Source organism: Peromyscus leucopus, chromosome 4 (genome assembly GCF_004664715.2).
Source record: "Peromyscus leucopus breed LL Stock chromosome 4, UCI_PerLeu_2.1, whole genome shotgun sequence".
Taxonomy (NCBI): Eukaryota; Metazoa; Chordata; class Mammalia; order Rodentia; family Cricetidae; genus Peromyscus; species Peromyscus leucopus.
In genome coordinates this window covers 139419737-139434244 of record NC_051066.1, presented here as the reverse complement: position 1 = coordinate 139434244, position 14508 = coordinate 139419737, and the positions used below count along the sequence as shown (strand labels likewise).

The window sequence follows — 14508 nt, the reverse complement described above, 5'->3', positions numbered from 1 at the left end:
AGATAGCATGCCACCCCCACAGGATGGCTAAGATGGGAAAAACAAAGAGATGTCACTAAGTGTTGAGGACAGGGATAAGCTAGAATCCTGCACATTCTGTCGGGGATGTAAGACTACAGTATAGCCACTTTGGAAAACAGCCTAGTAATGTATCCAAATGATAAACACAGAGTTATTATGTGAAAGAAAAAATCACTCCTAGGTATATGCCCAATAGAAATGAAGCATAAATCTACATAAAACTGTGTACAATAATTCAGATAAGAGAACATAACTGTCCAAAATAGAAGCAATCTGCCCATCAATTGATGGATAACCACAGTATGGATGTCATTCAACAAAAGGGAAAAAAGTCCCCACGGATACTAAAATATGGCTAGACCTTGATACCACCATGCTAAAGTGAATGAAGTTAGCCACACAGGACAACACGCATGATGCCATTTGAATGAAATGGCCCAAACAGGCAAATCTAAATGCAGAAGGCAAACTGTTGGTTATTTGGAGGGTAAAGGTGGTTTGTGGGGATGACCACTGGTGGGCACAGTTCACCCACTGAACAGGCATTCTTTGAGAACCCACTCTAAACCAGGCTCTCGGCGAAACGGCCAAGACACAGCGATTAATAACCTTAGTCTCGGGCTGGCAAGATGGCTCAGTGTGTAAAAGCACTTGCTGCCAAGTCTGACGACCAATCACTGATCCCCAGGACCCATGTGGTGGAAGGAGAGAACTGACTCCGGAAAATTGTCACCTGACCTCCAATAGGCTCCGAGGCATATGTGCCCCCCCCAATAGATAAATGTAATAAAACTATGAATAAACAGATAAATAAATTCAGGCCCTGTGTTGATAAATTTAAGTGTTTGGGGAGGAAGACATTAAATTGCTACATAGATGATTACCAGTATGATAAGCTCTGCTTAGATCCAGCTGACAGTTGTCACCTGGGACTATAGAAATACTAACAGCAGGCCTGAGGGCTAAAGCTAGCTATGAAGGACCTCTTTCTTAGAAGCAGAAGACCAGGAAAGGGGCCCCAAAAGGAAGGCCAGGCTAACGAACAGTGTGGGCTTACCAATACCACCAAGGGGAAGTAATACTACACGCTCCTCAAGTCTTCAGAAACCAAGCCCAGACTTCCCAGTAGGGCCTCCTCACAGCTGAATAATGCAAGATAAACAACCCCAAGAATAAACATACAGTCATGCACAAACCACAAGCGGTCTCACTCGGCCTCTTTCACATCCACTAGCCTGTGCTCACATGTACCATATACAACCACAACCATGACCCACACTTCAGTCCCACACCCCTAAAAGTATATAAACACTTGACATCAATAAATACACACAGGCCACCATACCCAGCTGGCTCCTGCTCCAATCTTCGCTCTCTGGGGTGTTGGCAGTAGGCTGTCCCTCTGGATCTTTTCCTTCTCCTTGCTTCTGCAGAAAGAAAGCCTGACTCCAGCTTCCTGTCCTCATGGGTTGGGATGTAAGTTCAGCCTCTGGTCCCTGGCCCCTGCCTGGCTATCTGGTCCAATGTTACGCCCGAAATCGGAAGAGTTTCCTCTAGGGTACTACAAGATCTCTGCTCTTGCAGCCAGTCATTGTTTGGGTCTGTACCATTGGGGGAGGTATAGATTCGTGAGTACACGTACCCTCGTCACACAGCCTGACTACAACTCTCATTCCCGGATGGGGAAACTGAGTATGTGAACATCTGCTCTGTGCTGATTTTACCTGCCTAAGAGAACCTTCCTGCATATACAGCTTCAGCCCTGTGTTTCTTGACCTCTCATTTTAGTACTAGACTCCAGAGCTTTCTTTTTCCACGGCCACACATCTGCCAGTACTCTTGTGTGTGCTGTAACCCTGACACCAGGCCAGGATGGGAGCCACAGAAAACTAGGAGAGTGATTTGTAGGAGGTGTGGTCAGGAGGTAGAGGCAGAACGATAGGGGTTAAGGCCAGTCACATCTACTGAGTAAGTTCAAATCCAGGCTGGGCTATATACTAAGTGATTCCTTCCTTCCTTCCTTCCTTCCTTCCTTCCTTCCTTCCTTCCTTCCTTCCTTCCTTCCTTCCTCCCTTCCCTCCCTCCCTTCCTCCTTTCTTCCTTCCTTTAATTAGGTCTAATACCTGATTCAAAATGGAACCAGAAAATATGGGAGTAGGTCACAATAGGAGCGCCAACCCCCATCCTCGATTGACAAGACTACAAAACTGAGGCTCCACCTTCACATTTCTCCCCCTGAGCCCCTCTTTTTACCATGGCCTCTGGCTCCGACTCCTCTGATGGGCTCTGGTACTCCCTATGTTTCCTCTTCTTCATGGGTTTTAGGAGCTCAGAAGCGATAGTACAGCCTGAGTTCTCTACTATGACTGACCTACAAAAGGAACGGTCTCATTTGAGAAAAACAACAATAAAAAAAATCCCAAAAAACCCTATACAGTTTATAGTATATAGTGTATCCACATTTTCCTAAGCATAGAGCTGGAAAGGGACCTTAAGGGCTCAAAACCTGGTGAGAAAGGCTGTAACCTGTCGTTCTTACCGCTTCTGAAAAGGCGGAGGGCAGTGGTCGCCTGAAGAACCCAGGTCTGGGGCAGTGCCTTGTTGAGGCCCACAAGTCTGGCACTCGCAGGAGCTCGCGTCCTTTGGGGGTTCCTGAGAGGTGACTTCTTGAGGGTTCCGGTGGACATCTTCTGTGGGAGCCCACTGGGCCTTAGTCTTCCCATCCCTGGACAACCACATCCAGGCTCCGCCCACATTCCTACAGCCCATCTCCTACTGGCCAGCATCCTTCAAGCCTTCTCCGCTTAGGACTGCCTCTGGTTACATTCCCATCCAAGAGTCCTCAGGAAGCTCGAGCCTCACCCACCCACGCATTGCCCCGGGGAGCAGGATCCTACCAGGGCGCTGGGTGTCCATATCGCCTCCAGTAGGGCCACCTTCATGTCTGACCAGCCCTTCTTGCTGTCGTTCCGGGCATGGTGGTCGTTCTATTCCCATCATATTCAGTGGCGCGTACTCGCTTATCCGGAACTAGGGATGCAGAAAATTCTGAGGACTGTGACTTCTGCACTAGCTCTCTACCCACCTTGGGTCACCCACACTTTATTTTGCTCTGCCAGCTACACTTCAGGTCTATAGACTCCGCCCACTCCTCCCCAACCACGCCTCCACCTATGGAGCCAGTCCCAGGATGAGTCACTCTAAACCATGCCCACCATCCTCAGCCTTTCCGCCTCAAGCCCCGCCTTCAAGCCCACATGCCCCGCCCCACAGCTGCCAATCCTCTTGGGCACTAACCCGTAGGCCACTCCCGGCTGAAGGTGTGGAAACCCCTGTCCAATCCAGAAGCCTGACCGTGCTATTGGTCCCCGGCCCGGTGCTTAGCTGTGGCAGAATGGTGGCAGTAACTGGTTCGCTGGTGCTAGTCACCCGCTCCAGGGTGCCCACATGGACTGGCTCCCTGGGATAGGACACATCCAGGGCTGTGCTGGGCAGACCAAGGGTAGCTGCATTGGCTAGAAACAGATACACAGATAAGACAGGGCACAGATGAGCCTGGTGACCCGTGCAGGTGAAAAGCAGAGCGTAGTGGCACATGCCTTTAATCCCTGCACTCAGGAGGCAGAGGAGGCAGATCACTGAGTTCGAGGCCAGCCTGGTCTACAGAGCGAGCTCCAGGACAGCCAGGGCTACATAGAGAAACCCTGTCGCAAACAGAACAAAACAGAACAAAACACAATAATAAAAAGATGGAAAATTGTCATCTTCATCTGCCCTCGATCCACACCCTCTTGAGCAAGCATGTGACCTCCAGACCTCTGACCTTGACTTACTAGGAATAACAAAGGCAGTTGCAGGCAGGGGAGGACGGGAACCTGCGCTGTCTCTGGCCACCAGGTGCACACTGACCTCCCCTGTGGAAGATCCCTTCAGTGTCCTTAGTATCTCCATTTCTGTGTGCCCCTCCATCCAGAAGAGTCTACAAATCAAACACAGCCACCAGGATGATGAGGATGGGGGAGGGAAGGGCTTTTTGGAGGAGAAACTGGTCACTTTCACATCAGCAACATGCGGAGAAAGGTCTCATCTCTGAGAGGAGTAGAATGTCCTAGGACACCAGCATCAGGTCTGACTCCTGGCCTTCACCCAGGTTATACAGAACTCTGGCCAGGCCCTGCATCTTCCCCTGCTCATTATTTGTGGCATAAATGGCATGTGTGAGGATACCATACACACTGTGTAGAAATGGCTCATAGGAAGTGTGATTCAGGCCAAGGTTGTTTTGGCCAGTGACAAAGGCCAGGCTAAGTCCAAATCATCTCTTTCTTGATTCCCCACTTCCGTTCCCTTTCTTTGAGAACTCAAGAGTCTTCAGGTACCACATTCTCCTCTATCCAAACAAGGTCGGTCCTTGTGGAAGGTGACATCTTTCCTGATCTTGTTCTTTCGTGTTTCCCTGTACACTACTCCCACCAAACCCAGACACAGCCATGAACGATTAGCTGAAAGAGGGGTGTAATGCCTCGGTGGAAGCCTCTCTTGAACAAATGCATGTACCTGAATAGCAAAAGTGTAAGCAATATGAAAACCCAGTCAGTGCAAGGTCCAGAAGCTAGAGGTATAAGCTTATTGGCAAAGCACTTGACTAGCATGCATGAATCCTGTGTTCAAATCCAGCAGACGGGTTGGGGGATGGAGAAGAGGAGGGGAGGGGAGGGAAGGAGAGAGAACAGTATTCTGTAGCATGGTTGCTACTCAGCTGTCCCTTAGCAGCCACGGCTTAAATGGTAAGGAAGGAGCATGAGGCTGAGTCCAGGACAGAGTCTTGAGTTAGATGCTCAGCTTCTCTACATTTTCACCTGTGACTCCAGAGAGCAGCTTTCCCACTCTGGGCCTCAGTTTTCTTTTCTTTGCCTTTTTTTTTTTTAAACACATGGGATATATATATTTTTAATATTTATTTATTTATTATACAATGTTCTGTCAGTGTGCATCCCTGCAGGCCAGAAGGGGGCACTAGATCTCATTACAGATGGTTGTGAGCCAGGGTTTTTTTTTTTCAAGACAGGGTTTCTCTGTGTAGCTTTGGAGCTTGTCCTGGATCTCACTTTGTAGACCAGGATAGACTTGAACTCACAGAGATCCGCATGGCTCTGCCTCCCAAGTGCTGGGATTAAAGGTGTACGCCACCACCACCCAGCGCTTTTTTAATTAATCAATCAATTAATTAATTAATTAATTAATTAATTATGTATATAGTGTTCTGTCTGCATGTATGACTGCAAGTCAGAAGAGGGCACCAGATCTTATTGTAGATGGTTGTGAGCCACCATGTGGTTGCTGGGAATTGAACTCAGGACCTCTGAAAGAGCAGCCAGTGCTCTTAACCTCTGAGCCATCTCTCCAGCCCGAGCCTCAGTTTTCTTAACTGTAAAATAAAATAAACATGGTAATGGCACCTACCTGAAGGGGCTCTGGTGAATGCTGGCTATCAGGTAGAGAAACCAGCAAGTCTTTGACAAACAGAACTCCTCTCCCTTTAGACAGACACTCAGGTTGGTTGGCAGCTTCTAGCCAATACCATGGACACTGCCCACTTGCAAAATCAGGTTGCAATGGCTGCTGTCTTGTGCCTACCCTCCGCCCCCTTGCTGTTCTTGTGTGCTCATTTATTTCCAAGAGTTTCCTCCCTAAAATGGAATATATTACAGATGTCTATCATTGCAAGTTTAAAGCCATGGTATAAACAGATAAGGTCAGATATGTGGCCTAATTAAAGAAGCATTCAACCCAAACAAGATGAATTTATAATTCAGAATCCCCCAAATTTCAATCCAATTTACTTTGCTTTTCACAGCTTAAGTGTTTATACCACTTAGAAGTATTTACTTTTATTTTATGTGTACAGTTGCTCTTACTGGAATGTATGACTGGGCACCACGGGCATGCAGTACCTGCTGGGACCAGAAGAAGGCTTCTGATGCCCCTGAAACTGGAGCTCCCGATGGTTGTCAGACACTGTGTGGGTGCTGGGAACTGAACCTGGGTCCTCTGCAAGAGCAACAGGTGCTCCTAACCCTGAGCCACTTCTCCACCCATGCCTTTGTACCATTTTTAGTGATTTTAAATAGAATAAATCTTTGATTTAAAATACTGACGATCATGAAGAGTGGCTGCTTATTCAAAGAACTCTTTCAAAAACCAGTCCCATGTGGCAGGTGTCTCAGAGAAGCAGCTGAAGATGCCCCTTCCGACAGGGCTTGCTGTCTGCTCTCAGCAAGTCCTGGAGAACCAATGAAGTGCCAGCACTGCTCTATGCTCTGGGGACACTGGTGCTACCAAGACAGAGAGCTCTCATGAGGCTTATACTTTAAAGACAAAAGGAGGGGGTGGGAGCTGGAGACATACTTGAAAGTTGTTGTACACAGATGATATTTAAGACATAGAAGGGAATGCAGAGAAAAGAGTGGAGCCTTGGAGCACCAAAACAATTGCAGGTTGGGAGGGCAACGGAGATCCAGTGCCAGTGTGAAGAAAGCCTGCAGTGAGGGGGAGGGGAGTCAGAGGAGGCCCCCTTCTGGAGACTAATGGAGATAACCATCAGCCACCAGCCTCAGGTTCTCCGGGATTGGCCAGGGGACTCTCATTCAAATGTTCTCTCCCCAAATCAGCTCTAGATGACCAGATGACAGAGGGCTATAAAAGCCCCACCCCTTTACCTTCATTCAAGGCATCTCTGCAGGGTCGTCTCAGGGTTAGGGCGTGCTGCTCCACAGGCTGAGGCCTCTGTTGAGATTCTACCAGCATTTTACCATCTCTGTTCCATCTTGCTGGCTTCACAAGGCTACTCCCATAAACCTACACTGAAATCTGTGTTTCCAGGGAATCCTACTTAAAACGAGAGTAGTTGCACATATCAGATGTTCAATAAACAATTTTTTTTTTTTTTTTGTTTTTTTGAGACAAGGTTTCTCAGTGTAGCTTTGTGCCTTTCCTGGATCTCACTTTGTAGACCAGGCTGGCCTCGAAATCACAGAGCTCCACCTGGCTCTGCCTCCCAAGTGCTGGGATTAAAGGCGTGCGCCACCACCGCCCAGCAACAAACAATTTTTGAACGTGTCCACGCTGCTGTCTCTTGCTGTCTGTCAAGCTTTCCACACACACTCCACCCAGAGCCCTTTGAGGCCTTGTATACAGTAGACACCCAATAAATGCCCTGGTGGTAAGTGTTGGAGAGAGGAGAAATAGTGCTAGAGGCACACAGAAAACTTGGGGGGGTCCCCTAGCTCGCTCCCGCCAAAGCTGCAACGTGACGCTAGCGGGTGGAGTGTCCAAACCCACCACCAGCCTCCCTAGACTAACTAATGCAGACAGTCGCGGGCGGGGCGGTCAATGATCATCCGCTCTGCAGAAGGGTTACTTTTTTAAAACGCCAAAATGGCGGAATTCTTTAGCTTTTTCTTTCTCGCTTTATAGCCAATTTTTTTTAAAAATCTCATTTTCTGTTAAAAATATTGAAAATTAATGACAGCGGAAAGTTTGCCAAATGGCCTATGGAAACCCCAAACTCGCCCTCCACACCCTCTCATTAATGGAAACTCTTAATTGATTACATCTCTTTGCAAGGCCGAACCTCTGTCCTCCCCGCCGCTCTGGATGCAGATAGCAGTGCCCGTGGGCTCGCTCGCCCGGCATCCCGCAGCCCCCACAGGCAGCGCCCATCTCTGGGTCTGCGGAGCCACCTCCCCAGCCCGCGGTCGGTGCGGCAGGAGCCGGGAAAGGACCTGGGGCGGGGCCCACAGGACACCAGCACTCGCCGCGCCGGCCGGCCGGGACCGGGGTGTGATGTTCCGGGAACACCCAGCCCGAGCCCACCGACCCGTGCTTACCTGCAAGGCTAGCGAGCGCAGCCCGCGCCAAGTGACCGTGGGAGCCCGGTGCGGCGCGCGCCTGCGCACACAGGGGGGCGGGCCCGTTCCCTGCAGAGCGCAGCGCGGAGCTCCTTAGCCGCCTGGTCTGAGCGGCCATGGACCCATGTTGCCGCTTTTGCTTTCGGTCGGAGCCGGGGGGTGGGGGGTGGGGGGTGGGGATGGGGGTGCAGGCTTAATTGCCGCTTCCTCACGGGACCCGCTAGCTTCTCCGGAGAAGTGGGTGGAGATTCTTACAGTATTCTGGGAATCACGGAGCCTGGAGCAGCACCCAGCCAGATGGACCTCCAGCTGAATGGTCTGTACCAGGCAAAGCGCACCCCTGCATACACCCGGGTCCCACATTTGGAGAAGGGGACTTCAGGAATTTTGGGCAACTCTCCTAGGACTGGTGAAGAGCACGCACAGCAAGAGCAAGGAAGCCTGGCACCCGGCGGGTCTGGCCTTGAGCTTGGCTGGCATGAAGGACTCCAGACGTGCCAGCCTTTGGGTGACCCACTGCCACTGGCTGATGTGTCCTGGCAACATCACAGTCAATACTGGAAGGCTGTCATGCTGTGTTCCAGAGTTCGATAATGGTTCCTGTGGTGTTGATTCCAACAAGTCACCGGCTCCTCTTTTGCCCTCCATTTCCCTAACTCACGGTCTCTACAAGACCTCTACTTTCATTGGTTCTTATTCCGGCCCCAGGGCTGTAACGTCACAGAGACTTGAGTAATTCAAGAGTTTAGGAGGGCCTGCGCTCTAGGATGAAGGAAACCCACCAGTTTTTAGTATTCTCAGTTCCTAGCAGAGTGGGTACTAATTAATGTCTAATTGATTCTTCAGTGGCCCACTTTCCCCTTACACACTGGTTTTTAATTTTACCCCCTTATTTCACAGAAAAAGAAGCAGGTCTATTTGGCTCTTAGGTGGTAGCTATCAGCCAAATCCTTAGACTCCCAGACTAGATGAAAAATAGTTAAATGGTAAATTCTCCCAATTGCTGTGACCAACAGTTTAAATTTATGCGGATTTTAAATGTTCTTTTCATGTGTTCTGTCTGGCCTCGACGGTTTTAATCACATTTTGTGTTCATAGGGACAAGATTAGTCAGAAAAAGGAGATTGCCATAATCATAGAAGCCTCTTTATATACACCAACACACAACCATCACAGTTGTCTTTTATCTCTATTCAGACTCTATTTAAGATTCCAAGATGGTTAAGTATTAAAGGGGTAAATCTATTAGAACACATGATTTCTTAATTACAATCCATCTTTTAGTGATTCAAACAGATGTATAGAATTTGAGCAGGTGGGATCCAGAAACAGCCCACATAGACTTCAGTTGCTATTTTCTGCCCATTTACATCCTCATTAGTCTTAATACCTGTTGTTCATTCCAACACCTTCAGGGATGGAGAGCCGCTTCCAAGCTGATGTGATGTGGGCAGCTCTGTTCCTATGTTCACTTTACCCTCTGGTCCCAGCTTGCCTTTAGGAGAGAGTGAGCAAGTCCAGTGCTTCCTTCACATTCCACCCCCTCCCCAAGAATGGGCCCAGATGGTGTTGGCATAGAGAATCGTGGAGGAAACTGTTGTTTGGAAGCAGCCCACACTTCTGTTTCATTAGGAGTTGAAGTCATTGTTGCAGTAGTTCCAGGGTCTCAGAATAACAGGGTTTTGCCCTTCACATGTGGAAACATTTCTGCTTCCACAGACACGTCAGATTGTGCAAATCTGGAACCCTTCTAACAGACACCTAAAAAAGCTACATAAAATATCACAAGGGGGCTTGGAGAGGTGGCTCAGTGGTTTAGAGCACTTGTTACTATTGCTGAGAACCTACGTTTGCCATGTGGCTCATAATCATCTGTAACTCTAGTTTCAGAGGATCTGATGCCAACTTCTGTGGTACACATGCATACATACATACATACATACTACATACAGACATGCAAGCAAAACACTCATACACAAGTTAAAAGTATTACAAGAAGCAAGCAAAACAGGATTGGAAGTAAATTCGCTGAACTTGTAAGGGGAAATTGTCAGGAGCAGCAGCGCAGAGGGAAGCAGCAACTCTGCCCTGGCATCTCTTCTTGTGAAGGTAGTTTTGGGGTTGGGCAAGGCCCAAGCGGCTAGTCTTGGGTTTTATCACTCACAGTGACAGCAGATGGGACATTAAGCCCTTATGGTATTGTGGACTTGGGAATGAAATTCTGTCTAGACTACTCACTCACTTCAGAATGGGGGCCCCTTTGAAATTGTCCTTTGCTTCCTTCACCAGAGTAAACAGTCATTACCGACTGACTCCATTTTTTACCTCTGGTTTGTTCTAAGTCATTTCCCCTCAGCTTATACTGACTTCCAGAAACAGCCCTGCAGGCTGGTAATCTTATGTCAGAACCTAACTGCCCACTCAATGATTTCCCAGGTGGCAGCAATAACTCCATAGAACTAGCCCTGTATGACCAGGCTATGTGTATTTCTTGCCCTGAGTTCTGTCTCTTCTTCGGGAGTAGTCAAGCTTCCGTTAGTACCTTGAAGGGGCTTATGGCACTGGTCCCATTCCTTCCAGGCCTGCCATACTAAATTCTTTACTGGGATTCTAACCTAAGGATTCATGCATGCTAGAGCAAACCAACCAACCCAAAAAACCAAACCCCTTCTTTTATAAAAAAACAAAACATATTGAGACAGTCTCATATAATCCTTTGTCAGCCTCCCGAGTAGTTGGGATCACAGGTATAATGGGCCCAATTTAGTCACTATTATGACTCTTAAGGCAGATAGCCAAATTTGGTCTTTATTAGAGACCAAGAATCAGGCCTTTGGCAACTACCTCACGGCTCAGGAAGTGTTTTCCCTTGTTTGGATGCTCAGTGCGTAGTGGAGACAAGTCACACGAGGATCGAATCCCTAAGCTCATACCACATGCACTGGGACTCTAAGTTCATCCCACCCTTTAAAAAGTATTGTATGATGTGTGAGTGCAGGTATATGTGTGCCAAGGCTCATGAACAGAGGTCAAGAGGACACCTTTTGGGAGTCAGTTCTTTTCTTCCACCATGGGTTGCAAGGATCAAACTCCTGATGGTAAGCTTGTGTGGCAAAGCTTTTCCTGGTGAGCCATCTCCCTGGGCCTACCCTCTTGGCACTCATACTGAAGCTAGAAAGGCAATGCAAAATCTGTTCTGGGCAAGTGATTCACTTGTACAATTAAATGTACTACTCCAAAGAGACAAAACACCAGAGTCATGGTTACAACCTGCCCATTTAACCATCAGCAGACTTGTTAAGTAGGGAAGAGCAGTATCCACACTGACTTGAGATACCAGTACAATTTGAAGAACAAAGGCACATTCATGTAGTAGTTCTGGTGACCGAGGCAAGATTTCTTGAGCCCAGTTCTGGGCTTGCCTGGGCAACATAACAAGGTACCATACTGTTAACAGGTTACCTTCAGACCGCTTTATAAGCATGTTCTGCCTGCATGTTACATCTGTGTTCCTCTTGTGTGCCTGGATCCCCTGGGATTGGAGTTACCATGTGGCACTGGGATTTGAACCCGGGTCCTCTCAAAGGGCAACCAGTGCTCTTAATCACTGAGTCATCTCTCTCTAGCCTGCACACTTCTTTCTTTGTAATTATTAGGGCAGAGGGGACCTCCCTATCCTGCTGAGACTGGTTTTTGAAATTTTGCTTTCACTTGATTTCTTGGAAAGTCACCTAAATAGCTTAATTTGGGTTGTTAACAGAACTTTTACCAGAAATAACTCCATGTTGGTCTATTGTGGTGTTTACACATTCTATGTTTTGTGTGTGCGTGCAACATGTTTACATGTCTAGAGGGCAACTTGCAGTTCTTTGACCATGTGGGTCCCAAGGACTGGAGTCAGGCTGTCAGGCTTGTTGGAAGGCGCTTTTACCTGTTGAACCACCTCTTTCACCCCCAATTTGGTCTGTTCTTTTAGGGTCTACTGCTGGAGCTAAATCCCAAACAATGGCCTCCTGTAAGCTTTCATACAGGAAGGAAGCTCACTTTTTGGCTTGTGAGTCCACCCTAAGACTACAGATGCTCTATTACCTCTTGAACCTACAGGTACCAACATTCAACTATACTGACAGCTTGCTTGCTCTTCATGCTTTTAGAGTTGAAGTACAGTAGTCATCATACGGGAACTTATGGTGGAGGAGAAGGAAGAAATGATGTGTACTGCTGAAGGAGTAGAATCCTCTAATTCCTAATCAAAATACTACTGAGGTGGCCGGGAGGCCCAGTTGCTAAAAGCACTTGCTGCCAATTCTGGTCACTTGAGTTTGATTTCCAGGACCCACATGGCAGGAGAGGGCTTCTGAATGCAGTCTTTTAACATCCACATGTGTAACAGCAGTAAGAAAAAATGCCATTATGAGTTAGGACTAGAGCTGTGGTGGAATACCTGCCTAGAACGCACAAAGTCCCAGCAGCTTTGCTCCCTACTACAGAACGCCACAAAGCACGGAGGTCTCAGGAGTCCAGAGCTTTGGAATGCAGATTGTTACTAGCTACATAAGCACTTTCCTGAAAACCTGGGTGTGGCTCCAGCTTTTTGCAGTGGCAGGCACTGCCACTTGTATGTGCTTTAACACTACATCTGTTAACACTCCTGGCCCAGCTGTGACTCAACTGTACTGAAATTATAGGCAGGTGCCATACACTCAGCTCCAGAGCAGGCTCTGGGTGGCAGAGCCAGTGGAACTTGATGAGGAAGTGACTGAACATGTGGAGCTCATCTGTGATGGCAGTGGTGTGTTTTGGAGTGCAATGTATCAAACCCACAGCTAACTTAAATACAACCCAGGCCCACAACATTGTATTAAGGTAACCATTCTGTTAGGGGAACTCAGAACTGAGTGTAGTCACAACTACCACAAAACTACAAATAATTAGTAAATCTAAAGATAAAATTGTCTTTTCTGCCTCTAGAATCAGGCACCATCTACCTTAGAAATGAACTGAGCAGAATGGCTTCACAGGCAGAGGAGGGTTGAAGGAACAGAAGAAGGTGGGGTCCTTCATTTCAGTGTTCCTTTTCTTATAAAGGCCAAAGCAGAAGGTCTTCCTTTTCAGGCCAGGTAGGACGGGCCTAAGTGAGGACTTTCTCATTTCTTGGAAGGCTACTAAACAACTTTGCTTTCTGCATCACTTCAAACTTCAGCATGAATGGTTTCTCTCTGCTCTGTTGGGCCTGGTACAGGCAGTCTAAACCCACACCCTTTTCAAAATTCCACATTAGAACCACTTGAGAGCTTATTGGGACATGTAAGGCTGGATTCCACCCAGTTATTTCTGGGTCAATGTGTCTGAGGGTGGGGTGGGGGACCTGAGAAGCTGCATTTCAAACAAGTCCCCAGTTGGTGGTTTAGGTAAACATCTGTGAAAAGTAACAATCTAAAACCTATCCATTTACAGCAAATGCAAGGCACAGAATATACTTAACTAGAGCAAAACCAAGATTAGGAAAATATACAGTGACCCAGCTTCTTCAATCAAGGTGGAGCAATGGGAAAATGGATTTAGAAACCCATCCTTTTTGGGACAATCTTACCTCTTTAGCCCAGGTTCACTGTGATCTCAAAAATCATCTTGTGTTGGATTACAGGCTTTTGCCACATTTTAGATGCCCTCTAAAATTATGTACTATATTATTACCATTATTAAATGCCTAGGGTTACCTTCAAAATTGGAAGTGCACAGGTATATACTGTTAAAGCTTAAGTGGGTGGTAGCTCATCCCACTATTCTTACTAGTATTTTAAATTCACTATAAAAGTAATAGCAATATCAAGTGTCATGGCACATGCCTATAATCCTAGCTCTCAGGCCGAGGCAAGACTGTTGTGAGTTTGAGACCACCTAGGTCAGAGCACTGTCTTAAAACATGAATTCAACACATATTTAGTACACAAAGGCCATTCATGAATGAACAAAATGGATTTGCTACATTTACCAACTGTGCTTTGTATACTCTTAACCCTTCAAAACTTCCTCTTGCAGATTGTCATTTCCCAAATAATGGCCTAATGGTTATTATATATAGTGACCTAAAAATGGTTGGGGGTTTTGTTGGCTGAGGACTAGTGCACTGTAATCAGTGCCCTGGGATATTACTCTATGTATGATCTATTACTCAGACTGTCAAGAAGCATCTCCAAAGAAGTATAACACTAGCATTGCCGGGCGTTGGTGGTGCACGCCTTTAATCCCAGCACTTGGGAGGCAGAGCCAGGCGGATCTCTGTGAGTTCAAGGCCAGCCTGGGCTACCAAGTGAGCTCCAGGAAAGGCGCAAAGCTACAGAGAAACCCTGTCTCAAAAAACCAAAAATACTAGCATGTCCTGCTTTCTCCAAGGAATCATAGGGGGATTTTGCTGCATTACCTTTGTTTACATTTTATTTTGGAATTGAAATTCCTTTCCGGTCAAACCAGTGTCAATCACTTTACTAAATGCAATAGAAGCCTGTGAGTTACTAAGAGTCAGGTCTACCTACAAAAGCTATTTATTTAGGAACTGGAAGACAACTGTATTAAG

General features: G+C 47.2%; 1 protein-coding gene across 7 annotated transcripts in view; it reads right to left on the bottom strand.

Moving 5' to 3' along the window:
* The window catches only part of L3mbtl1 (L3MBTL histone methyl-lysine binding protein 1), a 38595-nt gene extending 30545 nt beyond the window's left edge, over positions 1–8050 (bottom strand). For 2 of the 7 annotated variants that reach the window (XM_037205421.1, XM_037205422.1), the window contains exons 1-7: positions 5485–7011; positions 3855–4000; positions 3319–3536; positions 2919–3051; positions 2561–2711; positions 2275–2392; positions 1367–1448 (exon numbers count right to left, since the gene is read on the bottom strand). In XM_037205421.1, coding sequence (XP_037061316.1) covers positions 1367–1448; positions 2275–2392; positions 2561–2711; positions 2919–3051; positions 3319–3536; positions 3855–3990 — 838 coding nt within the window. In that variant the 5' untranslated portion in view covers positions 3991–4000; positions 5485–7011. Of the gene's footprint in view, positions 1–1366; positions 1449–2274; positions 2393–2560; positions 2712–2918; positions 3052–3318; positions 3537–3854; positions 4927–5484; positions 7012–7910 lie in introns of those variants that run through there. The other 5 variants (XM_028868401.2, XM_037205420.1, XM_037205419.1 and 2 more) reach the window with 5 other exon arrangements.
* Between the last annotated feature and the right edge of the window lie 6458 nt (positions 8051–14508).